Raw genomic sequence first — 19,228 nt, 5'->3', positions numbered from 1 at the left:
AAACAAATAACAAACAAAGAAAACAAAGAAAGATATACATTTAAAAAAAAAATAAGTTGCTGAAACAAAGATACATTGTCTTCTGTGACTTCACACCTGTAAGACACCTCAGAGTCAGAGCAATGAGCTCCTAACCACAAATGCATGACATCCATTTGCTGATGCAACTAATGACGGTTTGTGGTTACTCATCTTTATGCTAAGGGTGCTAAGGGCTAAGGGTGCTATAAATATATATATCGCTTTTTACGGTACAGATTGTTTCAAAGCAGCTTTACAGAGATAACAGGAAAATAATGCAACAAAGTTTGTTTCCAGAAGAAAATAGCTTCACAGTCCAGCTTAAGTAAGTTCAGTGATGTTTCGATTCATTGAGATGCAGCTGTTCATCTGACTTGCAATAGTCGAGCTTCAGGTCTTATACATTTTCTTATCACTAGGTAGCTAATCAGCTATCTTTTTCTATATCTTCATGTAACATGATTCTCCACACCTGCAGTGTCCGGTGCCATCCATCATCTTAATTAACATGTTTTTTAGTACCATCTTCTCTCTGGGCTTGTAAGGTACTTTTCCATCCTCAAAGACCCTTTGACCTGGTTTAACCTGGTTTCTGTCTGAGACACAGCAATACTGACTTTTACATGAGGCAAAGGAAAATCAATAGCCGCTCTGGAGAAAACCATGATGATGTCATCGTCCAGCTCAGTTTAGTTCTCATGTAATAGTGTCAATGCAGGCAGATCAATATTACTGTTGAATATTAAATTAAATGGTAAATTAAATGTCCCCAACTAAGCAAGCCAAAAGCCAATGGCAACAAAGGTGAAAAAGGCGACAGTGGCAAGGAACTGCTCTGCACTGTTGTTACTGCATGATATAATGAGAACTGAAAGAGACAACTGAAGATTAGTTCCTTAAAATAATACCGAAATAAAAACCAGTTCTGCTTTCACTTTTGTTTTTAACTTTACAATTCAATTCAAATTTATTTGTATAGCGCTTTTCACAATACATATTGTTTCAAAGCAACTTTACAGAAGAAATGCATGTTTTTACATTACAATTTAGAGTGATCTACTATCATACTGTAGGTGAATGTGTCAAAGTAATGTCCATGTCAAAAAATGTACAGTTCTAAGATAATACAAATCATGCAGTTAGCTAATATGACAGCTTTAACTCTTAAATTGTGGATACATTTTTAATGTGTGATGAGAACTTTTTAAATGTTTTTAAAAAATGTGTGTGGTGATGGAAATGACAATGAATTAACGTGAATGTAGAGAAACAGTAATATTTAGAGAAATATTTATTTGAGAAACTCATCACACTCAGTAAACTCAATTCACAAAGTCAATCTACTCTTGCAATCCATATAAATTATACTTTGTAATCATAAATGTCATTTCCACCACGTGCTGTCATTTCCACCACAGAGGGCAGTGTGGTGGACATGACATTTCTGTAGTTTTTTGGTGAAAAAAATGGAAGATAGCTTCACTGTACAGCTTTGAATTCAAGATTCAAGATGTTTATTTGTCATATGCACAGAGTTTACACCATGCAATGAAATTCTTAAGTTGCAACGGTTTCCCACAAATATAAAAAATATTTTTTTAATACTCAGCATTTCATGCATGCAAAATACTCTTACAGTATTAAACTTATGTTTTACTTTTTAAAAACACCCTTGAAGGTACATCATGTTTCCACTACATGCTGTCATTTCCACCACAGAGGGCAGTGTGGTGGAAATGACTGTGGTGGAAATTACATTTCTGTAGTTTTTTGTGAAAAAAATGGAAGATAGCTTCACTGATTAGCTTTGAATTAATACTTAGCATTTCATGTATGCAAAATACTCTTATTTAACTTAAAATTTTTAACTTTTTAAAAACACCCTTGAAGGTACAGCATGTTTGGAAATGACGTAGAATAAATATATTAACTGATCAAGCAATATTTATCTTGATTTTTCTTATTTTGTTCTTGATGAAAATTTAAAATTGCCTCCATGTCCAACATGTGCTCTGATGTCTCTGAACATTTCCGTAGAAACCACCTAAACAATCTTTCACACAAACTTTTTAAAGGGACATTACAGTGTTGTGGTGGAAATGACACCAATACTGTGCGACAGCTATATTTTGTATAAAAGGTAATATTGATGGTGGTCTCACATTAAATACTATAATGTATTTTAATTATTTTACTAGTGCTTAATTTAGGTATATTAATAGTTACCAGATAAGTCATACTTTTAAACTGTATTTTCATTGTTGAAGTTAAAAAGTCTGGGTGTGTGACAAGGATAAAACAGTGATTTTGACACCTATAAGGAGGTTGAAAAGTATGAAAAAATCATAATAGAAAGGTAGTAAAAAGTTTTTAAGGAGGTTTTATTGTTAGTTTGAAAAAGAAAGAGGATTTTGTCCAAAATCATATGTATTTTTAAAAATATGACCAAAGTACATAGAAGTGCCCATATAAGAATCACCCATAAATAGAATCTTTGATGAATGAAAGACAAGGCCGCAGCCAGGCACAAATTTAGAGGTCCTTTGAAGGCTTCTAGCTCAGCATCATCTTCACATCAGAATTTCTCAGAATCGGCTGTGATCTTGTGATCAGTGATCTTTTAAAGTGTGAAGATGTCACAGCCTCAGGGGGTGAGAAACTCCACCATGGAAACTTTACGATCCTTTGTCTTCTAGCAGGGTGCTGCATAAGTAATTTGATTTGGTGTCAATGGAGAAACTATTAAAGATTCTTATAAAACTAATATGTTGCATAGGTATCGACGTATAATGTTAATGATCACGCAGATCATTAAAACAGAAACTCATACCAAACATGGTACACATGTGATCTTGATTAAGTAAGGCTACATTCATTCAAAGAGTTTAGATTAATACATGGTCAAAACACTATAGAGGAACATATGATTGCATAGGAAAAGTGCATACATGATTTGAAGTTATTATATATTGAGGGTATAGGATTAGAATGGACTGTATAGAAAAATGGTACATTTGTCTGTTTCAAAGTGAATTTAGATTGAAACTCTACATTCCTTTGAGTTGTAAACCTTATCTTTTGTTATGTAACCAGAAGCCTGGTGTTAGCTGCAATTGGGGTGTTAATTGCTCTTCGGGGGAAGTATTCATTTGTATTCATACATTTAAGCATATTTAAAAATAAATAAATGTATGAATACGAATTACCTAAACTGAAATAGTCCATTCCATTCTTCCATTAAGATTTATACAAAATGTTTTATTACGCTTTAGTTTTTTTTACTCATTTAAAGGGATAGTTCACCCAAAAATGAAAATGCTGTCATCATTTAGTCACCCTCATGTTGGTGGTCCCCATTGACTTCCATAGTATTTTTTTTTTCCTACTATGGAAGTCAATGGGGTTCATCAGGGGTCCATCAGGCATTTGGTTACCGACTTTCTTCAAAATCTCTTCTTTTGTGTTCAGCAGAAGAAAGAAAGTCATACAGGTTTGGAACAACATGAGGGTGACTAAATGATGACAGCATTTTCATTTTTGGGTGAACTATCCCTTTAAAATTCTTAATTCATAATATGAATATGCAAGGATTATTCAATTCAATTTGATCGAATTTTACTATACAATCGGAATTCGTAAATCTTCAAAACGGGCTTGTTATTTTTGTCACCTTTCCATATCTTCTCTATATTAAACATGTATTTAAGAATCAGTTAAGTCTGGCATACTAGTTACTATAAACCTCCCCAGAAACCCTCCATGCAAATCCACTCCTCCCAGCACAAACACATATAAGTTCCACTCTGTGTGCTAAGGTTATACAAATGTATGAGATTCCTAAGGTTTTCTGTTGCACTGGGCGGAGCTTGCTAGAATATTCAGTAATAATCAGTCTTTCTTATTGTGGGCGTGTTGTTCTGACAAATTAAAAGCTGTGGAGCTAAAAATGTTGGTGCCAGCTTCTCAGATTCTTGGTAACATATGGGGTTAGTTGGACTAGCCATTGTATAGCAAAACATTGTTGTTTGGTTTAAGACAAATGTACAAACCTTTAAAGTAACTGTTTCATGCATGTGCTATGATGCACCATCAATAAACTGGTAGGTTACAAATTATTACTGACTGTAAAAATAAGTAAAAATACGTTTAAAATATGTTTACGTTTAATTAATAACGCCACAAAAATGCTGACTTCCAAGCTGACGGGTAAAGTGCTATAAAGATGTTCCTTAAGTGTTTCCTTTACAAATTGAAAACACACGGAAATGTCTCCGGAGGACGCAGCCTTCGAAATGAGACTTTTGTTTTGTTAAAATTACACCACGCCCCCACTATAGGGGAACTGTTGAATATTCCATGAGGCCCCGCCTCACGCAACAGAAGTGTTAGGAAAGGCATAACGTTAGATGTACTTACGCAATAACAGGGTCAACGCGCCGAGTTTCCCGTAAGGCGATATATTTCGTATGGTGTTAATAATAATTCTCTAGCAACAGATGTTTACCCCTGACCAAACAGGGCGTCTAGCGTCGCCCCTTCTGGATTTAGAAAAAACGGTTTGCGGATCCTGCGCTGTTTGCAAACTACACCTAAACTCTTCTGCAGACTCCAGACTTCTGCCCTGCCTGCATACCGTTTGTAATACTTGCCTTACGAAGATCTGCACAGATGGAGCCGCAAAAGGTAAGAACTAACACAGTCACAGTTTGATTGGTTTTATTGGGGCCGTTCGCGAAGGTCCAAGTTTGCACGTGACGTTTTTAAAATCGCGTTGAACTGTAGGCTCAAACAGTCGCGTGAAGTTCGGTTTAATTTACTGTAACGGTACTGTAGTCCAGACGAGTATAGACGAGTAAAGCCAGGGTTCTGGCCAGGTCGTAGTAATTATAACTAATGTAATTATAACTAATGATCTTAAAATCTCCTGAAATCGCTTGCTTGTCCAATACAGGAAGTTTAGACGAGTCACGTTAGGGCACTGCTGTTAAGTTTGATTTATATTTGGACATCCGTTTGACATTCGCGAAAATTAATTATATTCTATGATTCTATTTCTAATGCATGAATAGGTTTTCTTTGGTCAGAACAAAGTGGACTTTTTTCATATCATTTTAGCCCTACAAAGTACAAATCCATATTTTTAACCCTTTCTCATTATGTCATCACACAAAATGTAAAAATGTTTCTCAAATGTCTCTTTCATGACACAAAGCCCTGTTTATTGAATTTACAATATATTTCTTTTAAATTAAATATAGGAGGAGTGTAAACAGAGAATATAATTGGAATTTTCGTCAATGGAAAACGACTGTGAAATATAAAACTAACTTAACCGCAGTTCAAAGGGCTCCAACGGTTACTTTTTTTGTAAAAAAAAATGAATAAAAAATACTTTCTTTAATGTCATGACATAGTGTCGTCACTACACGTGGAATATTACTTGCAAGCACTTTTCATTTGGATTTCATTTTATTAATAGTATTCTACTCTAATAAACAACTTTTTTGTGTGGTTTTGTGGCTTGCTAAACATCAGTAACATGGGTTTAGTGTTTCTGAGACTTTTGTTTCTTTCTGTCTAGATTGTCCATTATGTGCTCAGGCATTTTGTTTGTCTGAGGTCACAGAATGTTCCCTTTTTGAAGACGCATCTAATGATAACAAGGCCCCCAAGGTAAGAGTGCATAGATTTCGGAAAACATTACGATTATGAGTAAAATGGTACATTCATCAGCTGGAAAAAAAATAATTCTGAAAGTGATTCCAAGAATATCTTTCCTCTGTCATAAATGTTATATTTGTGGCGTGGAGTGGACTTCCATATTCTCTTAGAAATAGAACAGTTATTGCAAGTTTATAGAGAATATCCTTGTTGTGAAGGGCCGTAATTGGCACAAAGAATTTCAGCACTGACATAAAGGAGACATTTCCTCTCTGTCTTCCATTGTAATCCTTCAATCAAAATTTTAATCAATCTTTGCAGTGTGCCGGTTGCGAGGAGAGTGAGGTTAGTGGATGGTGTGTCCAGTGTGAGGAGGCCCTGTGTTTGGACTGTATGTCTGCCCATCGTAGGGTAAAAGTGACCCGTGACCATGAAGTCACACCCAAAAAACCACCCACAGGTTAGATTTGCTTTCTATGCATGCTTTATTTATTATTCTTTATTCGGATCCCCAATAGCTTCCACAAAGTGGTTGCTAATCTTCCTGGGGTCCACACAGCCATACAAGACAAAAACATACAGATAAAATAAAACCAAGAAATAATTACACTAATCAAATCATCAAACTATACATCTTAGCAGTAGCAGCACATCAAACATGCAACATACATTTACATATTTGTAAGCATATCTTTACATTGTCTTCTAAGTACATGTGCTTTTACTTTTTCGTATGTTTATTGTAACCATATTCCAAGCAACAGAACCTCGATAAAGCACAGGTTTTTTTTCATGAAATTTGTGTGTGGACAAGCTAAAAAGAGTTGAGCCTTACTCACTTGATGCTTTCCATAGTCATGTCTAAAAGTTTTTCAGAGAAGAAACAGGGTGTATGACACTTGATTACCCTATAAAAATACACCAGCAGTCGTAAATGTAGTTTATCCTTCACTAGCAGCCATGATCATTTTCTATGCATATCAATAACATTGGCCTGAAATGGATAATGAAGCACTGACCTAGCTGCTCTGTTCTGAGCCACCTGAAGTTTTTTTTTTTTTAGTTTTTCTCAGATGCACTTGACCATATCATTGGGCAGTACTCAAGATGTGATAAAACTGACGATTGCACCACATCTTTTAAAACCAAAGATGGAAGAAACACAGAACATTTCCTGGCCACAGCTATACTTTTTCCCATATTGCTTACTATATAAATCTATATGTTCAGACCAAGACTAACACTACTATAAACTTCTGTGCATTTTCAGATCTGTTCTGTTGTTTCTTTTGTTCAGGTTGGGTACAGAGAAGACGCTGTCCCTCGCACACTCAGGAGAGCTTGAGGTTCTTCTGTCTAGTTTGTGAAGAGCTCACCTGTAAAGACTGTCAGCTGATCACTCATAGAGGCCACAGGTATAATTCAAATCAACCCTCTCAGATCAGTGCATGTGAAGATTAAAAGATAACTAAATGGATGTTTTTAGCATTTTTAAGTAATTGTTTCTTATTTATTTACTTAGCTTTAACATGTTTTATTTTTTTCCTGTTCCATGTTTTTACATATCCATCTATATGTCAGTTTTGTGCAGCAGGAGGAAGCTGTGGGATCTCAGAGACAGCTACTGCAGAGTTTGTTGGACTCCATCAGACATCAGAAAGTGACAGTCAGCAGCAGTCTGCTGCTCCTAGAGGCAAGGTAAGTGAATAGGCCCATGCAAGCTGACATCTTTTAACAGAAAAACTTTATGCTTTTTATCAAAATCTGTCAACAGTACACCAATTGAATACAATTTAAAGTACACTTTACAACTAAAAGCCAATTCACACTGCACCAATAGACGCAGAACAACGCGCACAATCGCCAGATTACAGTATGTCCCTTCTTAGACATTCCACATCCCGACAAACGCAGATTCAACATGTTTGGCGAAAACAATCAATGGAAACGGATACCGACAGGGTAACACACTGATCCATCAAAACCCACCAAGTGTGTCGGTCTGTCGTCGGTATCTGTTCCCGAACACAACAAACTCTTGCAGAAACATGCTCTTCATTGATGCATGACAAATTAAAACCACATGCATTCTAAAACCGGCTCAAAATGTAACATTTTTGAGTCTGAAGCAAAAAAAAGTCTGTGCCTGCCTATCATAAACTAAAGGCTTTTTTGTGAAAACACTGACTGCCCAAAATCTGCAGACTGGCTCTGACTTTCGGCAACTAGTGTCAACTCCTCCAGAGTGTAAATTGGTGCAATAATTTTGGCAAATGTTGTATAAAGTGGCCAACCTTAAGGTGCTTGCATCAAACCATCTTCTATAACAAATATACTATAGTGACTTCTTATCTCCAAAGTCCAACAAAGTAAGTTTATAATGCGTGAAAATCATTTACTTTACATTAACTTCCTTAAAAGTAAAAAAGACTCTTACACCTGGTATCAGTATCTATTTTCAGATATCTGATCAGAAATTGACAATACTAAATACAGATTTAAACAGACCCTGCCCTTGAAATGCAATAACAAATGGTCACAGGAGACACATTTGAATCGTTAGTACGAGATGTAAATGCCGATCTGTCTAGCCTGACAACGTTTGACTGGTACTCTTCAGAAACCAGGTGTAAACGGGGCCTTTTATTCAAAAGGACAGTGGTAAGGCAAAACAGAAAAAAGAGAGTGTGAGCACCAGGAGAGGTGTTAATGGCAGATCAAAGCGGACCCAACAGTGAATGGAATAAATTACTTTACATCCTGGTAACGTATAGTCACTAGAAACATTACTGAAATGGTAGTATTCCACAAAAACTATAGTAACTAACTCAACAACTCATCAAAGCTGTTTTTGAGAGATATGTATGGTGGAAATTCACTTGTAATATACAGTCAGGCCACTCAGTGGTAAAAAGCAAGTCAAGTTTATTTACCTCTGATTGCAAGCTTCTACAGCTGAATGGTTATCACATGCATGTATATGTTAAAACAATCAGTAATAAAGAAACTTTATGTGATTATGATTGGTGAATTAATATATTTTCCACAAATCTATAAAGTAAAGAAAAACCTCTGCTCTGCAAAGGTCAAAGAGCCATAACTGGCTAATCCAGAGAGAAAACACAGAACTCTTATCTCCTCTTTAGGAATGCAAGCCTTGAAGAGTGGGTAAAGAAACACACAGCATATGCTCAGTTTTTACATTACAAAAGGAAAGCATCCACAAAGAAGGAAAATATATTATGAAGTTTATAAACATCTAAGATTAATAGCACTTCTGAAATCCAGACATTCAGTTGTGTTTTACATTTCACAGTGCAATATTAAAAGAGTATGTATGTGAAAGAGGATCACACAGCACTCTTTTTCGACTTTGTCAGCTCCCTGACTACTGCAGAACAATAGCAGTTAGTTTGTAGCACATGTGCTCACATCCAAAGTTGTATTAACATGGGTTTGCTTTACAGACATTTCCTGTTTTATTATCTTGTCTGTGTATAATTATGCTATTGAGAATATTTTATTCTTTATTAGATTACAGGACATTGAGGATCTAAAAGTTGCTGCAAAGAAGATGTTGAGACAGGTGGTCCATTCTCTTTATCAGGCTCTGGTACTGAAAGCTACGCAGGTCTTAAAGGAGATAGAGGTAAGAATGTATTGCGCAATTTGCTAAAACATGCTGTTCATGATTTAAATTTTTCCCTAAAAAGGTAAATGATGAATATTTGGCGTACTTCACATATTTCAAAATGTCTTTTCTATCTCAATTATTACAGCATGTAGCTTCAGTAATTCTAATAACTGGCCATCTATTCAGATTATTAATTTGTTTAGAATCAATCAGTTTTTTAATTTCATCAAAGCCCATTCATCAAACAAAAAATGCACTCTCATTTATAATTTGCAGAATATATGAAAATAACATGAACTGCATGGTTTTCTCAGATTTGATTGATTACACTAGGCAGATATTTTCCCATTGTTATGCATTTCCAGTCTAGACTAATTAATCGAGACAGATTTAGTTATAGTTTTTGTTCCTTCTATGGGATTTGTTCCTTCTATGGCTGTTTTTAGTTGCACTTCTAACCTTCCTAGAATTTGCACGGTACATTTCACCATTTCACATTTCAATGTAAGCATGAATATAAAAAAAGAATATAAAAGAGGAATTAAACAAAACTAATAAATTAATCATCATTTCCATCATCCTTAAGCACTTCCACATACTCTCGATCAAAGAATTTCCATCACATCATAAACCCTGATCATCTTTTTCACCATTTCACTCTTTCTGTCTAAAGGATTCTGAGCTTCAATAAAGGCTGTATGTTAGTATTAAAATAGTGCCTGATATTTCTGTGTTTTTGAAAGAGCGCATTTATCTGAGAAAGCCAAGAAAAGTTCTTACTCTCCCTGAGAAACACCCACATACCTTATTATTAACAGAAAGCACTTAGCAAAAAGAACCGGACTTTCCCAACAGAACAATGTCCCTTTTCTTTTGTGCGACTTGCGTCTTATCAGCCCCCAATCCTGTTCAGGAACCTCGAGTCTGTAACCCTTACTACTTTGCACATTTAATTTTAAGGCCCTGTATGAAGAGGAGGGGAAATTTTTATTGGAGCGGAAGACATCTCTGAACAGGCTGGAAGGCTGTCAGGACTACATAGTAGCTTTTATTGACAAGATCCTAAGCACAGAGGGCCATTGCTTCCTAGTCCACAAAAAAAGAGTAAGCCTTTTTGTTTCATGCTTATTCCTTAAATTCCTTCATACTGATGATGTTCAAGACTTTCCACCTTAGATTTATTTATATTGTTTAGGATACTTTTAGCTCCATGTTTTGAGGTGAGGAACTTACATTTGTATATTCATCTGATTTATGTGACCACTTTATGACCATGTGTCATATTTGTTACCAAAACTGGGTCACATTCAGATCCTGAGTGCAGATCCCCTTGCTATATTTTGTGTGTCTCTAACTCAGATTGAGACCCAGGTGAAAAAGCTTCTGTCCCAGGAGACATGCACCCCTGAGACCATGATTAAACTGCATGTTCAGCTTCAAAATGATATCTGTCAACATATCATCAAACTTGGTACACAAAACCTTCCACTTTTTTGCTAATTAAAAGTATTTACATTTTATAAAAATCTATTAATTGAACATCTCTTCCTTTTTTTCTACCCAGGATTTATGAAGATTAGAAAGATTCCTGTTCCTTTTACCTCTCTGAGAACTGGTTCCACTCAGTCAAAGTCTGTGGAAAGCTTAAATCCAAATTCTGTACAAACTGACTCGGATGTTCATCCTATACAGGCCTCATCAAGTGTTGATGCACAAGTTCAGGGTGATTGTTTAGTTAACAGTCCTGCACCGCGTTCCTGTGCTTCCTCACAGACTGTACAAATGAACCAGGCTCTTATAAGTTTGCTTCATCCATCTCAGCCCAGCCAACCATCTCAGTCTAACCAGGCAACAACCCACTCTGCAAGTATTAATGTTGCCTCATCCCAACCAAATCAATCTAAACTTCCCTCTTCAGAACTTCAAAGATCATTTTCTTCCTCACCACAGTCGGTCCAAGTCCTGTGCCAGGATGTCAATCCTGGGAAATCCATGCATGATTACAGTCCCTCATCACACTGTGTCCCATATTTTCTTCCGTCTGCTCAAAAAACTCAAACGAATCCTCATCCATCTTCTAATTTTCAGACTCGTCTTCCACTCACAAACAACGCCGCGTCTCAAATAAACAATATTTCCAAGTTAGCCAAGAGTAGGAAGACCTCAACCTTACACTATTACCCTTCCATCGCCCACCCAATGCCAGTTAACAACCAAACACCTGCACTAACTCATGCACTAACTCATCCAATTCCACTCAACATCCAAACACCCGTACCAACTCATCCAACACCAGTCAGCATCCAAAGTCCCATCCTAACTCATCCAATACCGTCCAGCAATCAGACACCCATACTGACTTATTCAATACCAGCCAACAACCAAACAACATTACTAACTCATTCAATACCAGCCAACAACCAAACACCCTTACTGACTCATTCAATACCAAACAACAACCAAACATTTGTACTAACTCATTCAATACCAGCCAGTAACCAAACACCCCAACTGACTCATCCAATACCAGACAACAACCAAACATTTGTACTGACTCATCCAATACCAGCCAACAGCCAAACACCTGTACGAACTCCTCCAATACCAGTCAACAACCAAACACCCATAGAAATCCAACCAATACCAGCCAACAACCAAACACCCATAGTAACCCAACCAATACCAGCTAACAACCAAACACCCATACTAACCCATCCAATACTAGTCAACAACCAAACACCCGTACTAACCCACCCAGTTTCAAACATGCCAACTGACACCCAAACACTTATACTGGCCTATCCAATACAAACCAGTTTCCTGGGACCCGTGCATTCTTTTGCAGCACAACCAAATATTCCTTTAGCTGTTCTTTCTACCATAAACACTCATTCTTTAAGTGATGTTACTTCAGTCTCTAATGTCCACTCTGCTGAACCCTCCAATTGTGGGAGAAATCATTGTTCCCATAACCCTTGTGCACAGAATACCACCAGTCCGACCTTTAAAGCCATCCAAAGCACAACTAGTTTGTCTTCACTTCCTGTAAACCCAATAAGTTCTGCTCCCATTAGTGGCAACAATAATGCTAACCTCCCAGTCAAGGCTTTGGCTGACTCCGTCTGTGATCAGGACACAGGTGTGAGCAGCACGAATTTCACTTATACAGATCATTCGGAGAGCAACTTGCCCACTTCCACTGTGTCAGAGACAGATACCAAAGAATCTTCACCAGATCCTACCCATTCCTCTGGCCCACCCAAACTTCACCAGGACTCTCTCTCCACCACCACAGGGAAATATTCAAGACAAGCTCAAGCCGGTCAGTCATTCACAGAGAGCGACTCTAGACTAAAACACTGGAGCGTTGGCATGCCAACAACTTTTCGTCAGCTTGTAGAAATAACATGCACACCTGTCGGCTCAATAGACAATCAGAACAACACACCTCCAGCGAATTCAACTCCATGTGGCACATCAGAGGACATTGCGTTGGAGGTTGGTAAATGTTTGTTTTTTTACAAACAGGAGTATTGAATGTTAGAGATCTGTGTTTCATTCAAAAGTTTTACTTTTCATACCAGAGGGTGACATGTGACAAGACTGTCCAAAGGGATTTTGAGCACACAAATGAAAAAGAGGAAGAAAAAGAATCAGCAGGTGATTTTCTTCAGATTTTGTTTGCAAAAGTATAGTGATTGTTTGCTTTCCTCACTCATTTCTGTTTTTTTTTTTGTGTCTTTTAGTGCTGTTGGAACAATTCAAGAAACAATTCAAGAGGTGAACTATAAATCCATATGCCATCGGTCCATATACTATAAACATGCTTCAAAATGGGATCTAAAGTGTTTATTTGCATCCTGTCTGCATCACAGGAGTTATTAACCTTATTCTGCAAAAGACACAACAAACATTATTTTGGTTGTAATAACTATTAATAATATTATTAATAGTATTTATACTACCAATCAAATGTTTGGGATCTGCAAGATTTCTTTTTTATTTATTTAATTAATTAAATATGTTGTGAAATATTATTACAATTTAAAATAACGGTTTCTGTTTTAATATATTTTGCATGTTGCTAGATTTTTTTTTTTGGAAACTGAGATTTTGCAAAATAACTTAATTTATTTGAATAAAAAGTTTTAAAAAAAGAACAGCATTTATTTGAAATATATATTTTTTGTAACATTTTAAATGTCTTTACTTTTATTTATTTTTTAAACGTAATGTGTCAATTTAAATTTCTTGAAAAAAAAAATCTCACTGATCTGAAACATCGCTAGTGTATACATTTATTTCTTTGACCGGTCACCACTGGTTTCTATTTGTAATAGGTTTCCACGCGTATCTCTGGTGCGCCTGCCCATATCTCTGCTTCCATGTGGGCAGCCACTCCCAGAGTTCCACCTTACTACAGATATCTCTAGAGACCACGTCATAGTGCAGGAATCCCAGGGAGGACAGGTAAGGACTCTGTAAAGCTGGAAAGACTACATGTGTGACTGATGTTAGGCTACAGCCATGATAGTTCCAGTCCACAGCTATTCTCAATTGTGCCCTGTTCTTCCCCAGATTAAGCAGGTGTGGAGATGGCATGAAGATCCAATACCATCTAGAGCCTCTTCCTGCTCTACATTGCAAAGCAGCAACAGCTCCCCGGCATCTGACGTACAATTCTGTGCAGTGTGTCAGTCTGCAGGGGCTGCTCTTCTGTGTGTGAAATGTGGATGTGCTTTTCACTCTGATTGTCACATCCCACCAATCCTCACAAAATCTCGGTGAGACCAGGAACTACAGGAATTGTATAAAACTGAATTTAATTACAATTCTTGAGTAGCTATGATTAATAGGACTTTGGAGTTTGATAAGCGTGTGCATTTAAGAACAATAACAGTGTTTTCTCTTTCCACTATTTGAGTCTTGGTGTATATCTTCTCTCTTGCAGTGAGGATTGGGTGTGTTTGCTGTGTGAGGATGTAAATGAGACCGTGTATGGCAGTGAGGAGATGAGGACGTCCAGTCTGAGTCTACAAGATCAAAGAGTGAGACACCACCAGCCTGAAAGGATCTACACTCATAGTTACACTTGCAACACTTTTAAGGATATTTAGGAGAGGATTGTTGTTTAGCATAGAGTTTCATGCCACAACTCCCATCTCTTGTTCTGCAGTGATATAAAGTCACACTGATGTAATGTCATCCATTCTGTTCAGAAGTGTGAGAAGCTTCTCCTTAGTCTCCTGTGTGATGAGAACAGATGCCTGCTCTACAGCGTCACCAAGGTAAATACACGGTTGCTGTAGTATTTAGCAAGACCGTTTTTATATATTAAGATGTGAAGTCACAAATACTGATGGTGTTCCACACAATATTACAATGATATCATTATAAGGATATTCCAGACAGTTTAGTGAATGAAAAATTAGAATGTACAAGATAAAGGACAAATTGCTCAAAATAGATATGCCACATTTTTAGACGTAATCTTTTGTATTCACGTTGGTCAATTTTAAATTTACTGTTAATTTACTCACCCTCAGGCCATCCAAGATGTCAACAAGATGTCTTTTTTTTCTTCAGTAGAAATATAAAAAAGATTTTTAGCTGAAACTGTGGTCTTTGGTGATTCACATAATAAACAACAAACAAACAAAAAACAGACAGGCAAACCAAAATTAATTCCCTTGGCCCCCGGCGATACATTGAGGTCTTATGAAGTGAAATGATCAAGAAACTGAGCATTATTTGCAGCGTTATTGCCTGTGATAGTTCATGGCAGTATGGAGCGCGAGCTTCCTGTCGCATATTTAGCTTCATAAGACCCTCAGTGTGTCGTCAGGAGCCACGGTATTAATTTTGTTTTCTTTTTACTCTCAAAGGATGGTATCCATTGACTTGCATTACATGAAATACCAAGGACCATGGTTTCAGCTAACATAATATGAAAATGAGATATTAATAGACATACTGTCCATGACACACAGTCATGTCAGTTTTCATTTCCTTATTTTTCCTGCATGTTTCAGCATTTGTCACACCACATGATTTTGTTTGTACCACATTTAAAAAAAATCTTTGTATAACAAGTTAAAAATAACTGCATTTATTCAAAATAGTAATTTATATTGTTAGAAAACATTTCTATCACTTTTTATCAATTTAACACATCCTTGCTGAATAAAAGCATTAATTTCTTCCAAAAGAAGAAAGAAAAAATTACTGACCAGTAGTGTATATTGTTACAAAAGATTTCTATTTTGATCTTTTTATTCATCAAAGAATCCTGAAAAAAGTATCTCAGGTTATAAAAAAAATATTAAGCAGCACAATTGTTTCCAACATTGATAATAAATCAGCATATTAGAATGATTTCTGAAGGATCATGTGACACTGAAGACTGGAGTAATTGCTGATGAAAATTCAGCTTTTTATCACAGAAATAAATCTTTTTTGAACTATATTCAAATAGAAAAAACATTATTTTAAAGTGTAATAATATTTCACAATATTGCTGTTTTTTTTTTTTTACCTGTACTGTATGTGTGTGTATGTATATGTGTGTATATATATACTGTGTGTATATATATATATATATATATATATATATATATATAAACATACAGTGAGGAAAATAAGTATTTGAACACCCTGCTATTTTGCAAGTTCTCCCACTTAGAAATCATGGAGGGGTCTGAAATTGTCATCGTAGGTGCATGTCCACTGTGAGAGACATAATCTAAAAAACAAAAATCCAGAAATCACAATGTTTTTTTAACTATTTATTTGTATGATACAGCTGCAAATAAGTGGTACAGTAGCCTTTGTTTGCAATTACAGAGGTCAAACGTTTCCTGTAGTTTTTCACCAGGTTTGCACACACTGCAGGAGGGATTTTTGCCCACTCCTCCACACAGATCTTCTCTAGATCAGTCAGGTTTCTGGGCTGTCGCTGAGAAACACGGAGTTTGAGCTCCCTCCAAAGATTCTCTATTGGGTTTAGGTCTGGAGACTGGCTAGGCCACGCCAGAACCTTGATATGCTTCTTACAGAGCCACTCCTTCCTTGGTTATCCTGGCTGTGTGCTTCGGGTCATTGTCATGTTGGAAGACCCAGCCTCGACCCATCTTCAATGCTCTAACTGAGGGAAGGAGGTTGTTCCCCAAAATCTCACAATACATGGCCCCGGTCATCCTCTCCTTAATACAGTGCAGTCGCCCTGTCCCATGTGCAGAAAAACACCCCCAAAGCATGATGCTACCACCCCCATGCTTCACAGTAGGGATGGTATTCTTGGGATGGTACTCATCATTCTTCTTCCTCCAAACACGTTTAGTGGAATTATGACCAAAAAGTTCTATTTTGGTCTCATCTGACCACATGACTTTCTCCCATGACTCCTCTGGATCATCCAAATGGTCATTGGCAAACTTAAGATGGGCCTTGACATGTGCTGGTTTAAGCAGGGGAACCTTCCGTGCCATGCATGATTTCAAACCATGACGTCTTAGTGTATTACCAACAGTAAGTAACCTTGGAAACGGTGGTCCCAGCTCTTTTCAGGTCATTGACCAGTTCCTCCCGTGTAGTTCTGGGCTGTTTTCTCAACTTTCTTAGGATCATTGAAACCCCACGAGGTGAGATCTTGCATGGAGCCCCAGTCCGAGGGAGATTGACAGTCATGTTTAGCTTCTTCCATTTTCTAATGATTGCTCCAACAGTGGACCTTTTTTCACCAAGCTGCTTGGCAATTTCCCCGTAGCCCTTTCCAGCCTTGTGGAGGTGTACAATTTTGTCTCTAGTGTCTTTGGACAGCTCTTTGGTCTTGGCCATGTTAGTAGTTGGATTCTTACTGATTGTATGGGGTGGACAGGTGTCTTTATGCAGCTAACGACCTCAAACAGGTGCATCTGATTTAGGATAATAAATGGAGTGGAGGTGGACATTTTAAAGGCAGATTAACAGGTCTTTGAGGGTCAGAATTCTAGCTGATAGACAGGTGTTCAAATACTTATTTGCAGCTGTATCATACAAATAAATAGTTAAAAAATCATATATTTTAGATTATGTCTCTCACAGTGGACATGCACCTACGATGACAATTTCAGACCCCTTCATGATTTCCAAGTGGGAGAACTTGCAAAATAGCAGGGTGTTCAAATACTTATTTTCCTCACTGTATTATGTTATACTGCTTATTTTTTCTAATACATAATAATAAAATGTTATGCCAAACTACATATTATGGGTTTCTTTGAAATAATGTAATTAATATTTATTTAATATGTAAATATTCTTTCTTCATGCTCATCATAGTAAAGGTGTAATACCAAGTCATTGTATTTGGATGTATTTTTGAATAAATTAATAGAATAAAAATGATCTTATGAGCTGTGCTTTGTTTTTAAAGAATAACTCAAAAACCGCCGAATTCGATATAATACTGAGCCGAATCCTGGGGACAATGAAGCCGCCTTATCGGACTGCTGCTGAACTGGTGTCAGATGTTTGGACTCTTTTCGACATCTTGATGATGAACTCTGAGGTAAACCACTGCCATTCATTTATTACATTCATGTGTAATTTAACTGGCAAGCTTCTTTGTAGATCAAAACTTTAGCTGAAATACTACAGATGTATACATTTTAATCATTGAATTGACTATTATATAATAGTGATGTGCTATTTTGGTTATTTATACAGAGGAAAAACATGATTGTCAAACTTCAAGAATCTTTCCAGCAACGGCTGAATGAAACTTTTGGGAAGAGCCTTCATGCATCTCTCCTGAAATACTCCAGCAGTGAGGATCCAAGAAATACTTCAGAGACAGAGACTCAAAAAGAGAAGCACAGAAACACTTTGAAACGCATGCGAGAGTTTTTCATGGAAAACTGTGGTACAACAGCAAAGAAATCCTGCACTGATAAAGGCAAGGAGAGAGATGGCTGTGGGAACACTACAGCTGGTGAACATTGAAGTGTCTGCGTCAATGCTTTTGAAACCACACAGTTATATCACTCTCTATTTATTGTTGTACCGTAGTTTATTTACCTTTGCCTTGAAGTAAAATTTTTATTAAACAGATTGTTTATTTAATTTGAGGTCACATTCTTTCACAGCTCATGGGGGTTTCTATTATAAACATTCCAGTTCAATGTTGTTATGCAGCTGTTATGCCAGCAGAGGGCGCGAGAACCCTTAGATTGACTGGCTCTATTTTCACTTCAATGTTTTTTGTGCTATGGACCACTTGTGCTACGGACATTAATGAACAGTCTGTTCGTAAAACTTGCAGAGGAAAGACATCGAATTTTTGAAAAACAGAAAAAAAACCCAGGTATATTTAGGAAGCATGCCATTATCATAGATAGACACTCAAAACAACCCTCTATCAAACACTGCAGAACAATTCAACAGCTGCAATAATGTGAAATATCAGATAACATATTAAATCATCACATTGAAATTGTTGATGTTTAATTTAACTCTTTGTTTAGATTATCATATTTTAAATATGCAATATTTTTATAATGGATTTTCATATTTTAAGATCGAAAGTGTTGATCTGGGACACGAGTAAGCAAAAGTTTTAAATTTTGTTCAAAATAAAATCTATTTTTACCTTCATATAACTAAAGTCTAAAACTGTCAGTTTTAATAATAAAAAAAGAATATGGGATATAATAGTAAACACAATTTTATCCTAAAGGGTTTGTCATGAAATGATTTAAATCTTGTGTTTTTCTCTGTGCGAGTGCGAACAAAACAAGCAGAAGGCTCTCTTGAGGGACATTTTCGAGGGCTGTATATTTCAGTTGGGTGAAAGAAAACACGGTGTAAATATCTGATTGTCCTGGCGCTACTTGATAGGACAATTTTTGGTGGTTTGGTTTGCTAAAGCGAACA

The 19,228-nt window shown here is 36.6% G+C and overlaps 1 protein-coding gene across 2 annotated transcripts; it reads left to right on the top strand.

Moving 5' to 3' along the window:
- Positions 1–4,303: 4,303 nt before the first annotated feature.
- trim33l (tripartite motif containing 33, like) lies at positions 4,304–18,942 on the top strand. 2 transcript variants are annotated; one of them, XR_014031858.1, is made up of 17 exons: positions 4,304–4,704; positions 5,603–5,694; positions 6,004–6,142; positions 6,980–7,097; positions 7,264–7,380; positions 9,217–9,331; positions 10,277–10,420; positions 10,676–10,787; positions 10,881–12,814; positions 12,901–12,976; positions 13,063–13,096; positions 13,657–13,786; positions 13,895–14,100; positions 14,268–14,364; positions 14,493–14,604; positions 17,730–17,864; positions 18,023–18,417. XR_014031858.1 is itself a non-coding variant. In XM_081389734.1 (17 exons), the coding sequence occupies exons 1-17, from the start codon at positions 4,518–4,520 to the stop codon at positions 18,296–18,298; spliced, it is 3,981 nt and encodes a 1,326-aa protein (XP_081245860.1). In that variant the 5' UTR covers positions 4,355–4,517; the 3' UTR covers positions 18,299–18,942. The 2 variants fall into 2 exon arrangements, 1 of the variants encoding a protein (XP_081245860.1); XM_081389734.1 differs by having other exon boundaries at positions 4,355–4,704; positions 14,536–14,604; positions 18,023–18,942.
- The last annotated feature ends 286 nt before the right edge of the window (positions 18,943–19,228 follow it).

This window comes from Scardinius erythrophthalmus, assembly GCF_964197995.2.
Source record: "Scardinius erythrophthalmus genome assembly, chromosome: 16".
In the NCBI taxonomy this organism is placed as follows: domain Eukaryota; kingdom Metazoa; phylum Chordata; class Actinopteri; order Cypriniformes; family Leuciscidae; genus Scardinius; species Scardinius erythrophthalmus.
Note: the sequence above shows the minus strand (reverse complement) of the source record. Positions and strands in the feature narration are given on the sequence as shown.

Excerpts from the sequence above, each read along its gene's own strand:
- trim33l (XM_081389734.1), top strand. The coding sequence starts at position 4,518 with ATGTTTACCCCTGACCAAACAGGGCGTCTAGCGTCGCCCCTTCTGGAT. Across the intron at positions 7,381-9,216 it reads CTGCTGCTCCTAGAGGCAAG|ATTACAGGACATTGAGGATC; the intron begins GTAAGTGAATAG and ends ATTCTTTATTAG. Across the intron at positions 9,332-10,276 it reads AGGTCTTAAAGGAGATAGAG|GCCCTGTATGAAGAGGAGGG; the intron begins GTAAGAATGTAT and ends TTTAATTTTAAG.